The following is a 26750-nucleotide window of genomic DNA, read 5'->3' on the forward strand; positions in this document are numbered from 1 at the left end:
TGTGTTTAGGCGACTGATGACCATACGTGGGTAATGACCTCGCGTGTGTTCAAGTTCTTCACTGGGCGTGACAGGGTATGAGGAAAGGTGCAGCTGATTCATATCATTTCACATTGCCAAATCATATCGTTTCCTCACAGCCCAGTAGCACATGCTTTACGGCCTGGTACCGGTCCGTGGCCCGGTGGTTGGGGACCACTGACTTATGGTATTACTCAATTTCAGAAGATGAAAGAAGCATATGAAAAGTATTGCTCACTTGAGTCATTTGCCAAGAAAGCTGAAAATGACCTTGATAGTGGTCTCAATGCTTTTTGTATTGTTTCCAAAATGATAGCAAAGTGTGGAAAATCTCATACAATTGGTGAAAGATTAATAATGTCTGCTGTGTCTGAAGCACTCACCTCTGTTCTCAAAATGGATACCACTATTTTAAAATCAATTCCTCTGAGTAATAACTCAGTAGCTTGTCATATTGATGAAGTGAGTGAAGACATTGAGTATCACCCATGCATAGAGCTACAAAAAACGGAATTTTGGCTACAACTGGATGAGTCAACTGTGCAAGACAACAAGACATTGCTAATGGCATATGTAGGGTTTAAGAAAAATGTGAACTTTTATGAAGGGATTCCCTTTTGTAAAATGTTAAAACCAAATATCAACAGAGAATCAATCTATGATGACTCAAAATGTATATTGAGGATAAAAGTATTTGGATTAGGAACATGATTTCTTGTACAACCAATGGAACACCATATGTGAGAGGTTTAGTGGCATTTATGAAAAAAGAAATTCCAAGTCTGTTTGCAATCTATTGTGGAATTCATTGTTAACATCTTGCCAAAAACCTTAGCCAGAGACTTTCTTCAAGCATGAGTCTTGTAATATCTAGTATCAATAAAGTTAAAGATTATCCATTAAAATAGCAGAACACCAGTTATGCCAAGATAATGATGAAGAGCTTGAATGCTTGCTTTTTCACAATGTAGTGCATTGGCTATCAAAAGGCTGCTGCTTAAAACATTTCTTTGATCATTTTGACATTGGTTGAATTTTTGCTCAAAGTTGACAAGAGCTTGGGAACCAAGACTGAACTTCTTCAAAGATTCAAAAGTCCAATTTAATGTCAGAGAAATGTATATAATATACATCCTGAAATGCTTTTTCTTCGCAAACATCCACAAAAACAGAGAATTGCCCCAAAGAATAATTGACAAATAAACTTAAGAACCCCATGGTCCCCCCCCCAGCTCCTCTCCCTCCCGTGCGTAAGCAGCAGCAAGCTACTATCCCCCCCTCCCCCCCACCGGCAAAAAAAACAAACATCAATACCACCACTGAGCACTCAAGCGTGAGCAAAGCAGTAGCAAAATCACAGACTTGCAGTTACCACAAAGACTGCGCACTACACCTGGAATTCGACATACCGCAGATTCTCTCTCTCCCTCAGTGTTTCCGTTTTCCCCCAGTGAGTGGGGAGATATAACAAACAACTTGCTGGTTTACGATGTTAAAAGTCTGTTACGTCTCTTTTTTTGAGCTCTGTGCCTGAAGATCGCAAATATCCCAGGTCTTTGGGCCCGTAGCAGATATCCCGACTCCCCCGACGACACACGGGTCTCTTGCGACACCGACTCTCGATCCATCTCTAGAGCTCCAAGATCTTAGGCTTCTGAATTTGAGCTGAACTGTCAGGCCAAGCCCTTGGCGTGCTGAACAATGGCCAGTCCTGAAACCCTGAGAATGGGTCCCATTCCTGCAAAGAACCGGTCAGAGTGCAATTCCAGGTCGGGGTCTTCAAAAGAACCCTGATAGGGAAAAACATGTAGATGTGGTATATCTAGCTGATCTGTATGACAAAATAAACATTCTAAATATGAAACAGCAGGGTGAGAACTTCAGTGTAACCCAGGCAAAAAGCGCAGTGTTCATTTTTATTAGAAAATTGGAAACATATAAGCAAAACATTGGGAAAAGAATGTTCTCAGAGTTTCCCTGCATGGAAAGTATGGCATTCTCTTTCACAGGAAGTTATTTGCAAGAGTACTGTTTACATGTGCAGTCACTGAAAAAGGATTTTCAGAATTGATTCAAGGATTTGAGCAATCTGGAAATACCGGACTGGGTAATTAACCCATTTCTTTGCACGGTGGAAGACCAGGAAGAGAACTTCCAAGAAGAAATGATCAAAATTCAGAATGATGAAGCAAAAATGCTTTTCAAAAAGTTTGGCTTTTGTGGTATGCGGCTACACTGTCACTCGAGGTTTCCTGGCCTTTGGAGAAGAGCCAAATTGCTCTTCATTGCATTTCCATCCTCCTACCTTGCTAAGAGAGTCATTAGTGCAGTAAACCACATACTCTCAAAAAACAGAAACCACTTGTACATTGTTACACGTGGGGACTTAAGACTTCTGCTGTCACAATTTGAACCAGATATTTCAACTCTTGATAAAAACCATCAAGCTCAAGGATCACATTGATATCGAAGCTGCTGTACAGTTCACAGATGCTGTATAAGCAAGGTTTAAAGACAAATAAAAATTTAAAGTAGTATCACTTTTCTTATATTAGCATCTGGTAAATGTATTTTTACACTATGGGGGTGCCAAAAAGTGTATTGTGCCAAAGAGGGGCATTGGCAAGTATGAAGGTGCCTTAGGGGGGCGTTGGCAGGTATGAAAGTGCTTTACAGAGGCATTGAGCTAAAAAAGTTGTGGAAACACTGCCCTAGCCTAATCATAGAACAACTTACAATGACCAATTAACCTGGTACATCTTTGGATTGTGGGAGGAAACCCATGCAGTCATGGGAAGAATGTACAAACTCCTCACAGGCAGTGGCGGGAATTGAATCTGGGTTGATGGAACTGTAAAGCGTTGTGCTAACCACTACGCTACTGTGCTGCTCCACGCACCTTAGCCAGCATGGGAGGTTGGTCAAGAAGGTTTAGTCACTCAGCATTGAAAATGAGTTAATTAATTAATTTAGACATTGGCTTTGTGGGAGAAGCCAGAGATTGATAGTAGATGGTTGCCTCTCTAACTGTGACTAGTGGTTTGCTGCAGGGATCAGTCCTGGGTCCGTTGTTGTTTGTCATCTACATCAATGATCTGGATGGTTAACTGGATTAGCAAATTTGCGGATGACACCAAGATTGAGGTTGCTGTGGACAGTGAGGAAGACTATCATGGCTTGCAGAGGAAACTGCATCAGCTGGAAAAATAGGCTGAAAAATGGTAGATGGAACTCAATGCAGTCAAGTGTGAGGTTTTGCACTTCAGTAGGATCAACCAGGGTGGGTTTTGCACAGTGAGCAGTAGGGCACTGAAGACTGGGAATACAGGTACATAATTTAAAGAAAGCTTTTGGCACATTGGCTGTCATAAATCAGTGTATTGAGTACAGTTGGCCCTCCTTATCTGCGGTTTCCACATGCGTGGGTTCAACCAACTGCAGTTCAGGAAAACCTGGAAGTTCTCTCTCCAGCACTTGTTGTTTGAGCATGTACAGACTTTTTTTTCTTGTCATTATTCCCTAAACAATATGGTATTACAACTATTTACATAGCATTTACATTGTATCAGCTATTATAAGTAATCTAGGGATGATTTAGAGTATACGGGAGGATGTGCATAGGTTACTGCGGATCAGGATCGTAAAAAAAACTGGAAGTTCTTTCTCCAGCACTCGTTGTTTGAGGATGTACAGACTTTTTTCTTGTCATTATTCCCTAAACAATATAGCATAACAACTATTTACATAGCATTTACTTTGTATTAGGTATTATAAGTAAGTCGGAAAAGGTACATCCGACATTATTTAGCGTTAGTTAGTCAAATGTTTGTCTTAGTATATAGCATATATTTTACCATTCTATGCATATAAAACACTTAAGAAACATATGTATTTCAATAATTGAACCACTGCATTGCTTAGTAATAATTGTAGCTTCCATTGGGGCAGGGCCTTTCACATGCTCCATTATACTCACTAATCCTTTAAAATTGTTCCGATCGTTGACTGACTGTAGCCTAACGCTTTTCCAATGACTGATGGCGTTTCTCCTCTTTCCGATTGCTTTATTATTTCCACTTTATTTTCAATCATGATCGTTTTACGTCAACAGAACAGAAACACTGTGGACAGTGGGTCCTGAGCTCCGTCGGGTCCTGAAGTCCACTGCACTGAGCCAAGTTAAATAAGGTCCGGAGCTCTGCCGGGTCCTAAAGTCCACCGCACTGATACAGGTTAAATAAGGGACTTGAGCATCCGCGTTTTTCGGTATCCGTAGAGGGTCCGGGAACCAATCCCCCGCGGATAAGGAGGGCCGACTGTACAGGAGATGGCTGTAATATTGAAGTTGTATAAGCCGTTGGTGAGGCGTAATCTGGAGTATTGTGTGCAATTTTGGTTACCTACTTACAGGAAAGATGTAAATAAGATTAAAAGTACACAGAGAAAATTTACGGCGATGTTCCTGGGTCTGGAGGACCTGAGTTATAAGGAAAGATTGAATAGGTTAGGACTTCATTCCTTCAAACTTAGAAAATTGAGAGATGTGATAGACATATACAGAATTAGGGGTTATAGATAGGTTAAATGCAAGGAGGCTTTTTCCACTGAGGTTGGGTGGTATTACAATCAGAGGCTATGGGTTAATGGTGAAAGTTGAAAAGCTTGGGGAACACGAGGGGAAACTTTTTCACTCAGAGTTATGAGAGTGTGGATTGAGCTGCCAGTACAAGTGGTGCATACAAGCTTGATTTCAATGTTTAAATGGTTTGGATAGGTACATGGATAGCCGGGGTATTGAGTGCTGTGGTCCTGATGCAGGTTGATGGGAGTAGGCAGTTTAACTGTTTTCGACATGGACTAGATGGTCCAAAGGGCCTGTTTCTGTGCTGTACCTCTTTATGGTTCTATGAAGAAGCCATATTACATTGACTACAAGAGTTGGGTCATGTTACAGTTGTACAAGTTGTTGGTGAGATGGCACCTGAAGTATTGTATGCATTTCTAGTTGGAAATATGTCATTAAGTTGGGAAGAGTGCAGAAAGGATTCATGAGCATGTTACTGAGACTGGAATTCCTGAGTTATAAGAAAAGGCTGGATAGGCTAGGATTTTCTCCCCCCGAAGCAGAGAAAACTAAGGGTGAACTTGAAGAAGTATATAAAATCATGAGGGACATAGATAAGGTGAATGGTCAATGTCTTTTTCCCAGGATAAATGAGGCTAAAGGTAGAGACATAGCTTAAGGTGAGTGGAGACAGATTTAAGGAGAATCGGAAGGGTAAATTTTTCACGCACAAGGTGGTGGGTTTGGGGAACAAGTTACCAGAGGGAATGATAGAGACAGGGAAATTTACAGTGTTTAAAAGGTACTTAGGTTGTTGCTGTTGTTTCGTATGGCAGGTGCATGGATAGGAAAGGTTTAAAGGGATATGCACCATACACAGACAAATGGAACTAACGTTGGTTGGCATGGACAATTGGGCCACAGGGCCTGTTTCTGTGCTCTATAACTTTGACTTATTTTGAATACAGTTATTATTAGTTTCTGAAATTACCTTAAAAAATAAATTGATGAATTTAATAATCAGATTTCCACAATATTCTCATTAACTGAGAAATCGCTCACTTGAATCTAAATGCCACTTCATATTGAAGACTGTCTAAGGGCCTCGTAGAGTTTGGTTAGATCCTTTATAGTGTGGAAGCTTGCTGTATCCAAAGTTGTCAACATTTCAGGGTATTAATTGTTCTACATGCTAAAATGTTGTTTTACAGCTTCGAAACAGCCAAGGTTATTTGATTCCAATTAATAGTGAACTGAACATAAACAGCAAACAAACGTAAGTAATAATTTTTCTCAGTGAACTTGCTGCATTCTTCAGTCAGCTACAGCAGAAGTGACTGCAGATGAATGTAATGAATCTAATCATGTGATTCTTCTTTACTTTGCTCCTTGTGCCACTCTTTCTGCCATCTACCACATCAAGTATTCCATGGCATTTCATTCACTACTCTAAATATTTATTGACCCCACAAGTAATGTGCAAAGGCATTTGTGTTGGTTGTTTACAAAAAAGTACCATGTTTACTTGGCAAGACAACTTATCCCAAGCACGTGATCTCTACACCTGAGAAGAAAAGGGTAGCCAGTTCCCATACAAGACAAAAATTATTCAGACTTACTTAGAAAATGCTTTTCCTTTATCATTGATGAGTCTAAATTCTTGAGCTTCTATTAAGCACTGTGGATGGTGTAGTTTCATTGGAGTACAGCTGTGTTTCATTTACACAATTTACTACCACCTTAAAGGATAATAGAGATGGTCATTAAATGTTAGTCCTGTCATTGAACCTTCGTTTCTACAGTATGAATGAATATTTTTTTCATGAATAGCATGTGTTGTTTCACTCCTTCCAAAGTTGTAGTCTGTCACTGAATAATTCTGAAACGAGGATTCTCTAATAATTTTCTGGCTGATCTCTTTCAAAATAGGCATTTTTCTTACATATACGAAGTCCTAATGCCTTAAGAATTATCCTCCAAACTTCTCTGAGTACCTAAATTCAGGTTTCGTATTCTTACTCAAAAAGTGTCCCTTGCCCAGTGCTGCCTCTGCGTCCTCCTCCAGTCTTACCAATCCATGTGCACTTTCTGCTTTTCTAATACTTGAATTCAAACCCCTGTGCAGTCTGCTATTGATGATTGCTTTTTCAACCCCATGGAGTTTCCTGGCTGTTTATCTTGGCTGTGAGGGATATTTTAAGGTTGCAAGGTATTGCTGTTTTTCTGTACTTTCATGTAAAATTTCTAGAATTCTGTAAGATTGGTCTAGGTTTTCTCAGTGCACAACATTGCCTAATGTGGTAAAGAGAGTACAGAAAATATACAGAGTTAAAGGCAATGCTATTCAATTACATTAACTGCATAATGACATATTGGCAGTGGTTCAGAAGAATTATCAAACCAAAAGATTATGAAAGTAGAAACTAGGAAAATATAGCCAGACACATCTGGTCATGAATGATGATTGTGTATCTGGCATGGTTTCATGCTAATTGTATCCTCCGCATACAAAAGGTGCAATCTATAGCTATACAACCTCCCTACACCCACTTTTACTCTCAGGTCATCAAAGTTGTGCTATCTCAAGTCCTTCCTGGCCCTAAGTATTTTCATCCCTCCATCAGTCACCCCAGCTCCAAATGGCAATATCCTGCCTGCTCGGCAGGCGGGACCCAATCAAGCTTCCAATCAATAATCTTCTCTTATTTCTCACTCCTTAGCTTTCAGCGTCCTTGAGTACCACGTAGGTTTACAATAGCTAATTTGCAATTGAAATAGTAGTTGCTATGCCAAATAAAACTAGGTAGCACACATGTGGGCATCAGAATTTGTAGGTATTCCATATTCTGAACAATTTCTCCGCCCATATCTTTATCTGATCTATATCCCAAGCAGTAGAGGTCCCAGTACAGAACCCTAAGAAACACCACTGATCAAAGACCTCCAGCTAGAATAATTCCCTTTGACCGCTACCCTTTGCCTTCTATGAGCAAATCAGTTCTGAATCCAAATGGTCAAAGCACCATTGATCCCATGCATCTTTTCAAATCTTTTTATTAATTTTTAAGAAAAACATAAGAAAAATATTAGTACAAAACATTTGAGAGTACATAATAGATTAATTAACAATCAAATATGTATTAATCAATACATAGAGTCTCTGAAACTCATAGTATAATGTAAAGGAATTAAGAGAAAAAAAAGAACCCCCCCCCAAAAAAAAACAACAACTAAAAAAAAACTAACCAACATGGGCAATCGCATAATGTTAAATACATACAGTAGTGCCAATGACTCCCAACCTCCATCCACACAATTCAGGATAGTAGCAATAAGGTTCAGGATCAGACCATTTAATTCATATGAAAATGTTGAATAAATGGTCTCCAAGTTTCCTCAAATTTAACTGAAGAATCAAAAACCACACTTCTAATTTTTTCTAAACTCAAACAGGAAATAGTTTGAGAAAACCACTGAAATACAGTTGGAGGGTTAATTTCTTTCCAATTCAGTAAAATAGATCTTCTAGCCATTAGTGTAACAAATGCAATCATTTGTTGGGATGAAGCAGATAAACACTTATTATCTATCATTGGTAGACCAAAAATTGCGGTAAAAGGATGTGGTTGGAGATTAATATTTAAGACTCTTGAAATAATATTAAAAATATCTTTCCAATAGTTTTGTAAACAAGGACAAGACCAAAACATATGAGTCAACGAAGCTATATCAGAATGACATCTATCACAGGTTGGATTAACATAAGAATAAAATCGAGCAAGTTTATCTTTAGACATGTGAGCTCTATGTACAACCTTAAATTGTATTAGAGCATGTTTAGCACAGATAGAGGATGAGTTTACCAATAATAAAATTTTTTCCCATTGCTCAATAGATATAGGGCAATGCAGTTCTTCCTGCCATTCCTTCTTAATTTTTTCTGATATATCTGGTTGTACATTCATAATCATATTATAAATGATAGCTACTAAGCCCTTTTGACAAGGATTAAGAGCTAAAATTCTTTCTGTAATGTCCAATGGACATTCTTTCGAAAAAGACTTTAGTTCATTATATAAAAAATTTCTAACTTGTAGATATCTAAAAAAATGGGTTTTAGATAAATTATATTTATTAGATAACTGTTCAAAGGACATAATGTTATCATCCAAAAACAGATCACGAAAACATGTTATACCTTTTGTTTTCCATAAAAAAAAGGCTTGATCTATAGATGATGGTCGAAAAAAGTAATTAGATGTTATAGGACTTGACAGCATAAACTTATTCAAACCAAAAAATTTACGAAATTGAAACCAGATTCGTAATGTATACTTGACTATAGGATTAGTTATCTGTTTATTCATTTTGAATAACGAAAAAGGAAGTGAAGATCCTAAGATTGAGATCAATGAGAAATCTTGCACAGATTTACATTCCAAATTTACCCATTGTGGGCCAGCAACTGTAGTCGATTCTTGTATCCAAAATATCAAATACCGTATATTAACTGCCCAATAGTAAAATCTTAAATTTGGTAGAGCCAAACCGCCCTCCTTCTTAGGCTTCTGTAAATATTTTTTACCTAACCTAGGATTTTTGTTCTGCCACAAATACGAAGATATTTTAGAATCAACTATATCAAAAAAAGATTTAGGAATAAAAATTGGTAATGCTTGAAATAGATATAGAAATTTAGGTAGTATCATCATCTTAATGGCATTAATTCTACCTACCAAAGACAAAGATAGTGGGGACCACCTATTAGCAAGTTGCTTAATTTGATCTATTAAAGGCAAAAAATTAGTTTTAAATAAATCTTTATGTTTTTTAGTAATTTTAATACCTAAATAAGTAAAATAGTCTGTAACAATTCTATATGGTACCTGATTATAAATTGAAGTATGCATATTTAATGGAAAAAGTTCACTCTTATTAAAATTCAATTTATATCCAGAAAAATTACTAAATTGAGCAAGCAAAGAAGAAATCGCAGGAATAGATCTTTCAGGGTCAGATATATATAATAACAAATCATCCGCATATAATGATACCTTATACATCGTCTCCCCATGGGTAATACCTAAAATATTGGGTGATTCACGAATAGCTATAGCCAAGGGTTCCAAAGCAATGTCAAATAATAAAGGGCTTAAAGGACAACCTTGCCTTGTACCCCGAAATAACTGAAAAAAAGGGGATCTTTGATTATTAGTGAAGACCGAAGCTAAAGGTTTCTGATATATTAATTTAATCCATGATATAAATTTTGAACTAAAATTAAAATGTTGCAAAGTATTAAATAAATATGACCATTCGACTCTATCAAATGCTTTTTCGGCATCTAAGGAAATGACACATTCTGGGATTTTAGATGAAGAGGTATAAGCAATATTAATTAATTTTCTAATGTTAAAAGATGAATAGCGATTTTTAATAAATCCAGTCTGATCCTCAGAAATAATCCGAGGCAATATATTTTCTAATCTAATAGCCAAAATTTTACTAAAAATCTTAAAATCCGTATTCAGCAAAGATATAGGCCGATAGGATGCACATTCAGTGGGGTCTTTATCTTTTTTAAGAATTAAGGAAATAGAAGCTTCATAAAAAGATTGTGGTAGTTTACCTATACTTAATGCATCTTTAAGAATTTTACAAAGCCAAGGAGAAAGTATAGAAGAAAAGGATTTAAAAAATTCTGCAGAAAAACCATCTGGACCCGAAGCTTTACCCGAGTTCATTAAGAAAATAGCCTTTTCTATTTCAGACTCCGTAATAGGTGTGTCCAAAAATGCACTATCCTCAACAGTTACTTTTGGAATATTCAATTTCCTTAAGAATTCACTCATTATAGAAGAGTCTTTAGTACATTCTGATTGATATAAAGAATTATAAAAATCTTGGAAGGCTTTATTTATCTCTTTATGATCAATCGTCAAAGTACCATCTTGTTTGTGAATCTTAGTAATTTGTCGCTTATCCGAAACAATTTTCAATTGGTTAGCTAGTAGTTTACCAGACTTATCTCCATATGTATAAAATTGAGCTTTCGATTTAATTAACTGACTTTCAATCGAGGAGGTTAATAATAAACTATGCTCCATTTGAGATCCCATGCATCTTAATCTACTGGATGAGCTTCCTATGAGGGATCTTGATAAAACGCCTTACTAAAGTCCCAAGTAGACAACATCCTTAGCTCTACCTTGATCAATCACCTGTGTCACCTCATCAAAAAACTCAATGAAATTAGTAAGATGTGATTTGCCCTGCACAAAACCATGCTGGCTTGCACTAATTAGGCTCTCCCTAATCAATTTGAGGTCATTCTCAAATTAATATTTGTTCTTGAATTTTGTATTTTATAGATCTCAACATGTGATTTTAATTTCAGGATGGTGCAACCTACAGTTAAATGTTAAAATTATAAATACTTGCTTACTTATTTATTTTTATTATTTCTTTCTTTTTGTAGTTACGCGGTTTGTTGTCTTTTGCACACTGGTTGAACGCCCAAGTTGATGTGATCTTTCATTGATTCTATTATGGTTATTATTCTATTATTAATTTATTGAACATGCCTGCAAGAAAATAAATATCAGGGTTGTATATGGAGATATATGTGTACTTGGATAATAAATCTACCGGTACTTTTTAAACTTTCAGCTTTGAAATTCTCCATTTAATTATGTTTCATTTTTTTTGTAGGCCGTATGTTCTGGAAGTAGTGAAGTTGTTTCAACATGGTATGTAATTTCTTAAGTAAAATGGTCTTCATGTAATAATGTTGAAAAATAAATAAACTTTGCTGCATTGATACCCTTTGAAGCAGAATGATAACCATAATCTATCTATCTTGATGTTCTTGTGACTGAAGTCAAGCACATCAGTGTTTTCTGATTTTTGACCTCCACAGAATGACTACATTTGAAAGGCTTATTACATTCTTACAATGCAGAACTTTAAAGATATTGCTTATACACCAACATTATGTATTATTCAGTAAATTGTGCACACAGGCAGCAAAATTTTACCCACCACTGTTTGGTGTTGCTACTGCCTGGAAATCTGAGGAAGAACAGCCGGAGCTGTGGGAAAGCTTATGAGACATGGTCACTTAAAAGTATAAATATGTAATTACTACCAAAACATTATTTAAGAGCAAACTGATAATTCAGTAGTTCCTGGTAGAGGGCCTTTGGAAAATATGAACTAAAAAAGAAGCAATATTGGTTATAGAAACAAGTACAACCATAATGAGTGATGGAATGCCAGAAAGATTAAAATATGTGGCATCTTGAGAAACAGAATACAGGGGCAAGAACACCACCAGACGAATACTATAAGCTAATGAATCACTTAAATTCCTCTCAGTGAGCCTCTTGTTTGAAGCACCTTACTGATATCCCTGTGCATAACAAGATCAAGCCTTTGGAGTATAGGAATTGGTCACATGTCTAAAGAAGTGGTATAGAAATTGTGAATAGAAAACAGACTATAAATTATGCAAAGTATATTTTTTCCTATTAGTCTGTTCTTTCATCTTCAGTTATGCCCAGAACTCGTACTGCTACGTTGACGGTTATCAATAAAGGTTTGAAGAACAGACTGCAAAGCATCATGAAAAGGGTATGAAAACTTAAGTGCCTAGATTGCAAAATAAATCATTTGCCAGATTTATGCAAGTTAGGCTGAAGGGCTTATACTTACTGTTCTAAGTTCTAGAAGATCAATGTGAAAAATTGCAGCTGGAGAAGGTTTTAGTAATGTTAATTTGCAATTTGTATTTATATTAAGTTTAACAAAATATTAGGCAACTACTGGGATTGGAGATTAAGGCTAATTATTTACATTTTAAAATTGAAAATATACCACTTAGTTCTCCAAGTTTAGATGCATTTTAACAGAGAGAAACACCTGTTTTCACTGTGGGTACAGAATGTTTTTTAGCCGGAATCATACTCGAGGCAATGCACGTGAGAAGTATTAATGTTTTAATTTTAAGGAACTGTCAATATGATTTGTTCCACATAAATAATTCCTTGCATAATAAAGAGTACTATACATGTACACTTGTCTGTAGGTTTTAACACTGCTTCAGCACGCAGGAACTATGTGCATGCATCCTGTTTTGTAGCCACATCTGTGCCTACCTTGTCACTTTAATCTCTATCCATCTCAATCCGACCCTTTTGTCTTTATTCTTTTACACTGCTCTATCAACACCCAAAAGCATCTAATCTTCCATATTGCCATGTTGCAGCCCTTGGAACTTGATAGTAAATTAACAATTTCAGGTAGCCATTCTATTTTTCCTCTCAGTCCAAATATGTCACTGTACTTTCCTGTTTAAATTAGTTTCTTTGCTTTAATCTTCTATCCCTTTCTGAGGTTTTAAAATTGTTGCTGTGAAAATATTGATGATTTTAGACTGTGTTTTATTACAGACATTCCCTCTGTTATCTCTATCCTTCTCTCTCTGTCACTTAGAACAAGTTTGCTTTCTGTCTTTTCTGGTTCTGTTGAAATGCTCTTGACTTGAAGTGTTGACTATGATTCTCTCCGCATACATACCATTTGATTTATTGAGAGTTGACAGCATTTCTTGTTTCTCCCCCACTCTGAGGTTGAGCCTGAAACACATATCTGAGGTCAAAAGAATCTTCCTTCTTCATTGTCAACTTTTTATTAATTTACTGCTTTTCTGGAGAAGGCCAAAGACAAGAGAAGATGGGAGATCTTAAACTGTCTGAGGAGGGGGGTTCTGGAATGTGATCCAAATCAAAAGGAGGGTTGATCCACTCTCTTTTAACCATGGAATACTTCACCCAAGTTTTGTATCTGCACATAATTTTCCAATCTTGTGCTTCAGATGTGGTTGAGGCAGCTCTCAGTTTGAGAAGCCACACCTCATATTCCATCTAGGTAGCCTCCAATCTGATGGCATGAACATCCATGTCTCTAACTTCCAGTATTTTTTCTCCCTCCCCCTTCCTTTTTCTTCAATTCCTTCTTGCCTCTTCTCCTCACCTGCATATCACCTCCCATTGGCGTCCCTCCTCTTTCTCCCATGGTTCAATTTCCTCTCATCAGATTTCTTCTTCTCCAGCCCTTTACCTTTTCCACCTATCATCTCCCAGCTTCCTATTTCATTCCTTCTCCCACCCACCTGGCTCCACCTATCACCTCTAGCTAGTCCTCTTTCCCCTCTCCCCACCTTCTTATTCTGGCATTTTCTCCCTTCCTTTGGGATCCTGATGAAGGGTCTTGGACCAAAACGTCAACTGTTTATTCTTTCTATAGATGCTGTCTGACCTGCTGAGTTCCTGCAGTGTTCCTCCAGAGTATGAGTTACTCTGAATTTCCAACATCTTCAGAATCTCTTGTATATAAGACTTAGATAAAGTTATTTTTTAAAAATATGAATGGAAGGTAATTTATTTCATGCAAAGCTTGGAGTGACAAATGAAGTGATTATGACTAAATTGGACAAATTTTTCACTATTTACTTTTTGGAATTTGAGTTAGTTTATCAAGTATCAAGGTATAGACAAAAACGTTTTGCATACAGTTCATGTAGATCAGTTCATTACATAGTGCATTGACGTAGTACAAGATAAAACAATGAGACAATGCAGAATAAAATGTAACAGCAGCAGAGAAAGTACAGTATGGATAGGCAATATGGGGCAATGGCATAATGAAGTGGATTGTGAAACCAAGAATCCATCTTAATGTACTAGAGAACCATTCAATAGTTTTATAACAATGGGGTAGAAACTTTCTTTGCCTTGAGCGTGGTGATATGTGCTTTGAGGCTTTTGTATCTTTTGCCCAGTGGGAGAGGGGAGAAGAGAGAATGTTTAGGGAGGGCGGGGTTTTTGATTACGCTGGCTGCTCTACTGCGGCAGCGAGCCGCAGAGGCTATCAACTTCAGGAGATCTTGCAGCACTCGCACCTGTCTTTTTGTTGGTGACACAGTAGTGGAGACTGCAAGCAGTTTCAAACTCCTGGGGGTGCACATCTCGCATAACCTCTCATGGTCCCAAAACACATCCTACGCAATCAAGAAAGCTCACCAACACCTCTACTTTCTGAGGAGGCTGAAGAGAGCTGAACTATGCACATCAATACTCGCAGTCTTCTACAGATGTGCAGTAGAGAGCTTCCTAACATGCTATATCACCTTTAGGTACGGAAACTGCACTGTCAAGTTCAGGAAGTTTTTACAATAGGTATCCAGTGCACCACCAGCAGCAGTCTACCCACCGTCAAGGACATTACATACAGAATGGTGCCTGAAAAAGGCCAGCAATATCGTGGAGGATTCCACCCATCCTGCTCATGGACTCGCAAACATGAGGAAAACTGCAGATGCTGGAAATTCAAGCAACACACACAAAATGCTGGTGGAACGCAGCAGGCCAGGCAGCATCTATAGGGAGAAGTACAGTCAACGTTTCGGGCCGAGACCCTTCGTCAGGACTAACTGAAAGAAAAGATAGTAAGAGATTACCACCAGCATTTTGTGTGTGTTGCTGCTCATGGACTGTTTGTCCCATTCCCATCAGGGAAGAGGCTACATAGTATCCAGGACCACCTGACTCAAAAACAGTTACTTTCCCTAAGCAGTTCAACTGATTAACACCTCCAACCACTAACCCACTCCAATACACCCTCCACCATCATTACTTTATCATTTCCTGCCAGAGTCACCTTATGTACAGCCACCCCCTACTGAGAGACACTTTATGTACATATAATCAATCCATGTATATAAGCTGTCTTATGTATTTATATATTTTTTATTATTATTGTATTCTTATGTATTGTATTCTTATTCTTGTATTCTTGTATTCTATGTGTTTTTATATGGTGCATCGGATCCAGAGGAATAATTATTTTGTTCTCCTTTACATTTTTGTACTGGAAATGACATAAAGCAATCTTGACATGCACACAGTGTGAATGGAGAGTAGCTAGTTTCTGTGATGTGCTGACCTGTGTCTTTAGCTCTGCAATTTCTTGTGATCACAGGCAGAACAGTTGCCATACCAAGCTGTGATGTATCCAGACAGGATGCTTTTTTTGGAGGGTACCTCGATAAAAATTGGTAAGGATCAGTGGGGACATGCCAAATTTCTTCAGTATCCTGAGGAAATAGAGGCATTGGTGAGCTTTTGTGGCTGTAGCATCAATGTGGTTGGACATTGATGCTACAGGACAGGCTACTGGTGAGGAACTTTCCTAAAAACTTGAAGCAGTCAACCCTTTTAACTTCAGCACCATTGACTTAGACAGTAGAATGTGCGCTGTCCCTATTTCTGAAGTCTATGACTAGCTCTGTTGTTCAAATTGAGGGAAGGGTTGTTGTGATAATAGGATGTTACTAAGTTCTCTATTTTCTTCCTGTACTTTGATTCATTGTTATTTGAGAAATGGCCCACTACAGAGGTGTCATCTATAAACTTGTAGACAGAGTTGGAATAGAACAGTGGTTCCCAACCTTTTCTATGCCCCACACCCCTAGGAAATGTTTGATTAATGTTCGCACTCCCTACAAAAGTACTATTACATTTGAAGATGAAGAAGTCTAATTTCTAATTTTTGAACCACAAATTGAACCACATACAATACTGTGGGTGAACAAATTGAACTTAAAAAAAAGCTTAATTCAGTGCATAAAATGCAAATATAAACTGAGCAATTAGATTCTAATTTATTCAGAAAAAATTGTAAACAGTAAAATCAATCCCAATTGTGAACATAAAATTCAATGACTTCTTTGCTCCTGCTTCTCATTCATGATTTTGTCAAAACGTGGAACTTTCTTGCTGACTGCGATCTGCCTGTGGATTCAGGCGATTTCTAGATTTTGTCTTGATTGACAAAAGAGAACTGAATCCAGATCCACACAAGTATGTTGTTGCAAATGGAGTGAGGACACAGAGTGTTTTTCTACCAAGTCTTGGGAACATATCCAGTGCTGCACATCAAAACTCCTCCAAAGTCTTGCTTTCAAATTGCATTTAAAGAGCTTGATTTGTCCACAAATCAATAAGATCTTTCTTCAGCTCTTCATTATCTGACATTTTCTCCAAATTGTAGGAATATGGATTCATGATCCTTTCTTCTGAAATCTTCAGGTCTCCAGCAGCAAAATATCCATCAAATGATTCTGACAGCATTTCCAAATGAGCCACAATTTCTTCACGCACAGTAGGAGTTATGGATCCAGCATCATCAACCATCTCTTCTAGTGAAGGAAAATTTGAGAGACTGCCTCTTTCCATCCTTCAATGCTAAAGGCGTAACTTTTCTTTGAAGGCATTCAACTTTTCACAAGCCTTCAATATGTTTATCCCTTTTCCTTGAAAAGAAACACTCAGGTCATTCATACGAGTGAAAATGTCAGCTAAGTAAGCCAGCATTTGGGCGAATTTCTGTGATTCCATTGCCCCAACCAGATCACGTTCACGCTCCTCCAGAAAAACTTTGATTTCTTCCCGCAGTTCAAAGAAGCGGGTTAAAGCTTGTCCTCGTGACAACCAACGGACAAAGTGTGGAAAAGCAAAACTGAATGCTCATTTCTCAGATTGTCCAAAGCATGTCCTCTGATCCAGTTGATGATCTTACACAAGTATCAACGACTTCAAATTTGGAGGCAATGTTTTTGATGCCAAAGCATGACGATGAAGAAAACAATGGGTAACTTGCAAGTCTGGAATCTCCTTTTTCATCAAAGCAGAAAAGCCAGATTTATTTCCAAGCATTGCAGGTGCCCCATCAGTGCACACAGAACCAATGACTTTGATATCTAAATCATGTTTGGCAAAGACTTCTTTCACCAGTTGCATCACATACTTCGCAGTTGTGTTTGTTTTCAGATCTTTACAAAACAAGAAATCTTCCTTCACAGCACCATCATTGACATACCTCACTAATGTGATGAGTTGACTACAACTGGTGACATCAATTGACTCATCCAACTGAATAGAGATTTTAAGAGGACTAGCTCTGACATCTGAGATGATTTGGTCCAAAAAAAATATCTTCACTCTAATCACTGATTGGGTTGTGAAGGACATTATTTGATAGGGGCACCTGTTCAAATTTTTTTCTTGCTTCTTTGCCCAGGAGTCTCATGTAGATAGGGTGGTGAAGAAGGCTTTTGGAACACTGGCCTTTATAAATCAGAGCATTGAGTACAGAAGTTGGGATGTAATGTTAAAATTGTACAAGGCATTGGTAAGGCCAAATTTGGAATATTGTGTACAGTTCTGGTCACCGAATTATAGGAAAGATATCAATAAATTAGAGAGAGTGCAGAGACGATTTACTAGGATGTTACCTGGGTTTCAGCACTTAAATTACAGAGAAAGGTTGAACAAGTTAGGTCTCTATTCATTGGAGCGTAGAAGGTTGAGGGGGGATTTGATCGAGGTATTTAAAATTTTGAGAGGGATAGATAGAGTTGAAGTGAATAGGCTGTTTCCATTGAGAGTAGGGGAGATTCAAATGAGAGGACATGATTTGAGAGTTAGGGGGCAAAAGTTTAAGGGAAACATGAGGGGGTATTTCTTTACTCAGAGAGGGATAGCTGTGTGGAATGAGCTTCCTGTAGAAGTAGTAGAGGCCAGTTCAGTTGTGTCATTTAAGGTAAAATTGGATAGGTATATGGACAGGAAAGGAGTGGAGGGTTATGGGCTGAGTGCGGGTAGGTGGGACTAGGTGAGATTAAGAGTTCGGCACGGACTAGGAGGGCCGAGATGGCCTGTTTCCGTGCTGTGATTGTTATATGATAATTGTTGCCATTTCCAGTGCACATGGCTTGATGAGATCTTCCACAATTGTATGGGGCTCCTTGGATTTGGCCACTTTATATGCCACTTGGTATGAAGCAAGAAGTAGCGGTTTTTCAACAGAAACGGAACCTAATTTTGGAAGAGTTCTTTGTGAATCAAAACGAGCTCTTTTGATTTTCAATGACCCAACATCATGTCCTTCAACATCGGCTCTGCCATGCTTGTTCTGGAAGTGCTCTTGAAGCTTGGATGGCTTTAGATTTGAGTTGGAAAACACAATGCTACAAAGAATGCACTGGGTTTTTTGCAAGCCATCATTTCCTGTTGTGCAAGTGAAACCAAAGCACACATAGTCATCATTCCATTTCCCTCTGTTTGACATGATGAAGGGTTAATGAAGGGAAAAATATAAGCTAATATGAGAAAAACTATCTGACTGAGTCAGGGATGACCGCTTTACTCAACCAGACACGCCTATAGCAAAGTATCACGAGAAATACGCTTTTGAATATTATATTACGATATTATCTGCGGTTAAGCCAAGATAAATCGTCAGGTGGAAATGCTACGGGGATGCAACACGAATTATTAGGCTACTCTCTATTGAATTTACACACCTATTTCCGATGATTACTGGAGATATGAACTCCCATCACACGATTCAAAATCCTCAGTGCTAACCATGATACCTCCTCAACTAACATAATTCAAAATTATAAACGATTCAAGAAAAAAAACCTTTGAAATTCAAAAACTTCTGTAATGCATTGAGACAAATACGAATGAATGACTTCAGCTACTTTTTATCAAAATGCGGCTTTTTAAAATTTTATAATTGAACAATTTACCTACTGTCTGCGGGTTTGGTTTTAACGCGAAGTCGTTACTTGATGGTTGATTCGGGGTATATAAAGATTTTGGCATTATGAGATGATTTTTAACTCTGAGATGTAACCTTCTAGCTAACAAGGATGAGACTCCTCGACTCTGAGGTGTAACTTCCCAGGTAACACTGATGAGAATCCTCAACGCTGACTCAGGCAGCGGGAGACTGGAGTGAGTTTACGTCTCTCTCGACTCGGGCAGCGGGAGACTGGAGCGTGCTTGGGACAAACGTTACTACCACTTCTCAAGGCACACTCGCAGCTGGCTGAGTGATGACTTGTGACTCGTCACTCAAGGACACAAGCCACTCTTTGTCGCGGGCACCCCAGTTTGGGAACCCCTGGAATAGAATCTGCTTGTGCGGTAAGGAGTAAAGCAGCAGTTTGAGGATGCATCCTAGTGATGCACCAGTAGCAAAAAATATTGACCGAAGTATTGTTATCTGTCCTTACTGATTGCAGTCTGTTAGTCAGGAAATCAAGGATCCAGTTGCAGAGGGACTGTTGACTCCTGGATCTCAGAGTCTGGTGATGAGTTTGCTTGGAATTATGGTATTTGATATTATCACTTTTTAATATGTAGTAATTTTGTGGCTGGATCTTGCAATTCTCACTTACTTCACAATATTAAGCCAAATATTATGACCATCATTGAATTTAGTGTGATTTTATCCAATAACAATTCTAATTTAGTATTTATATTGATTGAATGGAATAAACACAAAGAAAGAGAGCAAAAAATAAAAGAAAACCTGCTTCAAATAGACTAACAGAATTCAGTTTTGTTTTCTTTCATTAAAAAACAGTAAAACTTTCTAAAAGGAAGCTTAATTTTATAGTGAAATAAAAATTAAACTCTTTGTGAAAGAATAAAAGCTCACATACTTCCAATATTTACTTAATTTCTTAAAGAGAATGCTGCCTCATCTTAACACACCCCAAACAGCCTCCACTCAGGTACAGTGTCCATCTTTCTCTCATGCTATAGTAATCATGTTATAGTAATTTAAGTAATTTCATGTGTTCAGCCTGTTCCTCAGACAAAGTACAGTACTTCCTTGCAACCAATCACACCTGCATACACACATTGTTGTAGACCAGCAGCATGTTCAGATATGCTTTCTAGTACAAGCCATTCTTTTTACATTTCAGCCTGAAACACCACTAAGATGGAAAATAATTAATAACCTAATCTTTCCTGATTTAAAAAGGAACAGTGAGATTAGCCTAATATCCATCAGTGATTTCAGTCCCAGAAATGTCTCTCTTCACTTATAGGCTGGAAACAAAATTATTATTAGACTGGCAGGTTTTGTCATCATATTTTTTAAAAAAAACTACAGGAGCAGAAATCTGAAACAGGAAACAAAAATGCTAGAAACAAGCAGCAAGATTGGCAGCAAGTGTGGAAAGAGAAGCAGTTAAGGGTTCATATCAGGAATATTTTTCACAATTAAAACTTCCTACCTTGGCATAGAGATGAAGGAATGGATAATAGATAGGATTAACTTCTCACACTTTTCACCAGTGGCAGGATTAGAAGCAATGAAATATGAGTCTGATAGTACAATAAATTAATTCTTTTATGTTGGCTTTTTGCTTTTTCAATAACTCACGCAAAGTTCTCTCTCGAAGATCCAAATGGAATTGATCGAAATTAAAACCATAACTAACATCTTATTAGTGGACACAACTATCTTTGGGGAGAACCAATCCAAAACCCACTTCTCATACTTGTATTAAAAAGCAGTTCAATTCAGTTAACTCCATGTTTGAAATAAAACCAAAGAATTCCACTGATTTCAATTTCTATTCAATAAAATGATAGCTGAGTCTTACTATAACTAAATTAAAACATCTATCTCAAAAGATTCATTGGCTTAGACACAGATACATAATAAGTTTTGTATCCAAGGCCCTGTCTTATTTGTAGCTTCCTGCATCTCCATTCCATAGGTAATCAATTGCTATTTCTCTCCTGTTCACAACTGTTTCTATACAAAATATCTCAATTATCTCTGCTGCAACACAAAAGCTGCCAAACGTCATTTAACATTTTAAAATGCACAGTGCATTCTCACACGTCAAACAAAATATGACTTACTTTCAAGGACACAGGACGATGTACAACAAAATCACTCATACCTCAAGAAAAACTTTTAAAGGTCTAACACAAAGGAATGCAGGGATCTGTGCAAAAACATAGATGCAAACATCTCATTAACCTAAAGTCATCATTTCTGCCAGCTGTAATGAGATCCCACCTTTAGTCATATCTTCTCCCCATACCCCACTTCTGCAGGGACCACTTTCCTGGTGACTCTCTGGACCCTCATCCCTCCACACCCCTTTCCTTGACCCCTAACACATTGCCCTGCCCTCATAGTAGATCTAACAATTGTCCTTACCCTTCCTCCCTCACTACCATCTAGGGACCTAAACTTCACCCAGCTGAGGCACAAGTTCACATGCATCTCCTTCAACCTTATAATACCATAAGAGATAGGAGCAGAATTAAGCCATTTGGCCCACTAAGTCTGCTCTGCCATTCCACTGTGGCTGATTTATTATCCCTCGCAACCCTTCATGCCCTGACTAATCAAGAACCTATCAACCTCTGCTTTAAATATAATCAATGATATGGCCTCCACAGCTGCCTGTGACAATGAATTCCACAGATTCACTATCCTATGGTAAAAGAAATTCCTCCTTGCTTCTGTTCTAAGTGGATGTCTCTCCAGTCAGAGGCTGTGCCCTCTGGTCCTAGACTCACCCGCAATAAGAAATATCCTTCCTACATCCACTCTGTCCAGGTCTTTCAATGTTAAAACGTCTCATTGAGATTCCCCTTCATTCTTCTAAACTCCAGCGAGTACAGGCCCAGAGCCATCAAATGCTCCTCATACATTAACCCTTTCATTCCCATAATCACTCTTGTGAACCTCCTGTGGGCCCTCTCCAATGCCAGCACATTTTTCTTAAACAAGGGGCCCAAAACTGTTCACAATACACCGACTGATGTCTGACCAATTCCTTATAAAGCCTCAGCTTTTGTTCTTATATTCTAGTCCTCCAATGCCAGCATTTCATTAGCCTTCCTTACCATCAACTCAACCTTCAAGTTAACCTTTAAGAAATCTGTGGGACGTATTTTGAATTGTCCCCAGAAAGTCCAGCCATCATTGTTCTGCCATCATCCTTGCTGGTGTCCCCTTCCAATCAGCTTTGGCCAGCTCCTCTCATGCCTCTGAATCTTCCTTTACTCCACTGGTACACCTCTCTTTATTTTCTCCCTTCCAAATTGCAGGGTGAATTCTATGATATTCTGATTACTGCTTTGTAAGGTTTCCTTTGCCTTGAGCTTGCTAATCAAATTTGGTTCATTACACAGCACCCAATCCAGAACTAGCTGATCCCCTAGTGACTCAATCACGTTGCTCTAAAAGATCATCTCATAGGCATTCGACACAGTGGGATCCAGCAGCAACATGATTTTCTCAATACCTGCATATTGACCCCCCCCCCCCAATGACCATTGTAGCATTGTCCTTTTTACACGCCTTTTCTATCTCCTGTTGTAATTTGTATCTCACATCCTGGCTTCTATTTGGAGTCCTGTATATAACTCCCATCAGGGTATTTTTACCCTTTCAGTTTATTAACTTCCCACAAGGATTCTACATGTTCCGATCCTATGTCACCTCTTTCTAAGGATTTCCAATAGAGCTACCCCACCCCCTCTGTCTACTTGTGTGTCCTTTTCATACAAGGTCTATCATTGGATGTTAAGCTCCCAACTATGATCTTCTTCCAGCCACAACTATGTGATATCATTCTGTGTACTGTGTGCATTAAAATTATAACACATTCGGTCCTGTATTCATCACCCTTTTTGATTTTGCCCCACTGTAACTCATCCCTCTGACTGCAATTTTGTGCTATCATCTCTCTGCCCTTCTTGAAAGTCTCAGTACACACTGCATCTACTTGATTACCAACTGCCCCATCTTCAGCCCTAACTTTCCTGTTTCTATCTCCTTGCCAAATTAGTTCAAATCCTCACTAACAGCTCTAGCAAACCTGCCCACAAGGATATAGGTTGCCTTCGGGTTCAGGTGTAACCTGCCCATTTTGTACAGGTCACACCTTCCCCAGGAGAGAGCCTAATGATCCAGAAATCTGAAGCCCTGCCCTCTGTACCAGTTCCTCAGCTATGCATTCATCTGCTAAATCATCCTATTCTTACCCTCAGTGGCGAAGGCATAGGTAGCAGTCCAGAGATTACTACCCTGGAGGTCCTGCTTTTCAGCTTTCCATCTAATTCCCTATATTCTTTCTTTAGGACCTCCTCCCATTTCCTACCTATGTTATTGGTAGCAATATGTAGCATGACTTACTGAACCCAGTCAGTAGAACCTGGCTTCAGTACCATCTTGTGCATTAAGATTCTGGATTTCCTCACTTGTAGACCTCAGTCAGTTCAGATTGGCAAAAGTATTTCCTCCATGATCTCCCATCAGCACAGGTGCACCACAGGGCTGTGGTTTGACCCCTGCTCTACTCACTTTGCACCCTTGACTGTGTGGCTAAGTACTGCTCCAACAGCATACTCAAGTTTGCTGATGACACCACTGCATCAAAGGTGCAGATGAATCAGTGTACAGGAGGGAGATTGAAAATTTGGCTAAGTGGTTTCATAAAAACAAACTCTCACTCAATGTCAGAAAGACCAAGGAACTGATTGTAGACTTCAACAGGTGGAATCCAGAGCCAGTCCTCATCGGAAGATCAGAGGCAGAGAGGGTCAGTAACTTTAATTTCCTTAGTGAAACTCTCTGGATCCAACATGTAAATGTAATTGCAAAGAAAGCAAGGCAGCACCTCTACTTCTTTAGGAGTCTGCGGAGATTTGGTATGACATCAAAAACTTAGATAAACTTCTATAGATGTGCAGTGGAAAGCATATTGACAGGGTGCATTACAGCCTGGTATGGGAACACCAATGCCTTTGAATAGAAAATGCTATAAAAGTTGGTGGATTTGAACAGTACGTCATGGGTAAAGCTCTCCCAACCGTTGAGCACATCCACATGAAATGCTGTCGTAGGAAAGCAGCACCTACCATCAAAGATTCTCACCACCCAGGCTGTATTCTTTTCTCAATACTGCCATTGGGTAGAAGGTACAAATGCTTCAGGACTCGCACCACCAGTCTGAAGAACAGTTACTACCCCTCAACCATCAGGTTCTTGAAAAAAAGAAGATAACTGCACTGATCTACTGAGATATTCCCACAACCAATGATCTCACTTTAAGGACTCTTTATCTTGTTATTTCATGCTCTTATTATTTATTGCTATTTATTTATATTTGCACAGCTTGTTGTCTTCTATTCTCTGTTTGCTGTTTCATTGATCCTATTCTCCACTTCTCCACTCTAAGCTGGCTATCTTGGCTCTCCACCCTCTGGGTGGATGTGGGGTTTCAAACTGAAACATCAAAAATTCCTTTTCTCCCACAGATGCTACTATTCTATAGATTTGTTGAATATGGCGGTAGGAAATTCAGTCTCAGGGTTGTATGTTGTGACATGTATGCGCTCCGATAATAATTTTTACTTTGAACTTTGGATCTAACGTATTTAACATTCCCAATGAGGCCTTCTCTACGTTGATGAAACCAAGCAGGGATACTCAAAATCTTTTCTTGCCACTCTCTCTTCTCCACTCTATACTGGCCATCTTGGCTCTCCACCCTCAGTGTGGATGTAGGGTTTCAACCTGAAACATTAAAAATTCCTTTCCTCACACAGACATTGCTTCACTCGCAAAGTTCTTCCAGCAGATTGGTTGTTGAACCTGTACTCCGGTAGTTCCAGATTCCATTTTGCAGTCAAAATTTCTGTTGATTTAAAGGCAACATGCCACTGTCTACAATTAAATCTTTAGTTGGTTCTATACACCATAGAAAGCACTCTACCTGGATGCATCATGGCTGGGTTTGTCGACTAGTCTGTGTGAAACTGCAAGAACCTGCAGAGCTGTAGACATTACTCACCATATTAGGGAAACCAGCCTTCCCTCCTTGAACTCAGTCTGTACTTCTCACTGCCTTGGTAAAGCAGCAAACATAATCAAAGCCCCACCCACCCCAGACACTGTCTGTTCTCTGCTCTCCCATAGGCAAAAGACAGAAAAGCCTAAAAGCATGTACCACCAGTATCAAGGACAGTTTCTATCTAACTATTATAAGACTATTGAATTGGACCCTAGTAAATCAGATGGACTTCTGACCTCATAATCTACCTTGTTATGATTTTGTACCTTATTGCCTACCTGCAGTGCACTTTGGCTGTAGGGATTACGCATTATTCTGCATTCTGTATTGGTTTACTTTGTATTACATCAATGCACTGTGTAATGGATTGATCTGTATGAACAGAATGCAAGATAAGCCTTTCACTCAACCTTGGTAAATTCACATCGATTTTGATTTCTCATTGTGTTGATGTGTTTCTGGGAACTGGTATCATGAAAGCAATTTTGTTTTCTTTCTTGGTAGAATGATTGAATGTGAGCATAGCACCACCAGCATCATGCGTGGGTGACATAGGGTGGTAGGGCATGTGGGATTCCTAGGGGTGGAGATAATGAGGCTATTGTTATGATATTCTGGAGTTGTCAAAATAAAGCTGCAGCCAAAATATTCAATTTTTCCGCAATGCTAACATTATCCCTGATTCTAACTGATGTGTTGTGACAGAGCACAGTTCCACCTGGGACTGTTCTTCCCTCCTTGGCAGCAGCTAGACAATGTTTACCTGGTCCTTGGCTCCACCAGTATGGCTATCTTCATGTTATCTGAGTTATTGTAGAAGGAGTGGAGTATGTTTCCATCTCCTCAATGATATCATCATTGATGTTTAGTATGATTGGTTGAATATTGTACAGAATTAATCTGTGTATTGAGTTTTTAAAAAAACCTGTCATGTCAGCCTACAGTTGAACACTGCTCCGTTTACGTAAGCTGTTTCTTGGCCAAGCCTGTTCCCCTCTCAGCCTTGCTGCAGTTATGCTCAGTCCTTCCAGCTTGATTCTGAAATCCACTCATATCTGAACTGGATTTGGTGTTGTGTGCTCCCTCTCACTATTCTTTTCTGAATATTCTAAAGCATGTCTTAATATTTGAGCTTCCTGCTCTCTAGATTGTAATTTTTCAAATACCTCTGGAGCTCCAATTCTCAATCATTCTGCTTTAAGAATTTCATCAATATTCAATTTTTAAAAAATTTCCTACCCACTGAGGTTGTATCCCTCTGGGTTGCCTGAACATTCTGCTAAATTAGAACAGCAGCAACCACTGCTGAATATATATCCTTAGCTTTTTCAAAATCTTAGTTGCAAAGGGAAAGTTTAGCTCTCACACCCTTGCACAGTATACAATCCATTCTCCATGTATGAGACTAGTGATAGT

The 26750-nt window shown here is 38.6% G+C and overlaps 1 protein-coding gene across 6 annotated transcripts in view; it reads left to right on the forward strand.

The window, feature by feature from the left end:
• Nucleotides 1-26750, forward strand: part of LOC140730525 (uncharacterized) — a 125721-nt gene that overhangs the window by 54066 nt on the left and 44905 nt on the right. For all 6 annotated transcript variants that reach the window (XM_073051094.1, XM_073051095.1, XM_073051090.1 and 3 more), the window contains exons 5-7: nucleotides 5797-5861; nucleotides 11297-11334; nucleotides 12138-12217. In XM_073051094.1, coding sequence (XP_072907195.1) covers nucleotides 5797-5861; nucleotides 11297-11334; nucleotides 12138-12217 — 183 coding nt within the window. The remainder of the gene's footprint in view (nucleotides 1-5796; nucleotides 5862-11296; nucleotides 11335-12137; nucleotides 12218-26750) is intronic.

This window comes from Hemitrygon akajei, chromosome 7 (genome assembly GCF_048418815.1).
Source record: "Hemitrygon akajei chromosome 7, sHemAka1.3, whole genome shotgun sequence".
Lineage (NCBI taxonomy): Eukaryota > Metazoa > Chordata > Chondrichthyes > Myliobatiformes > Dasyatidae > Hemitrygon > Hemitrygon akajei.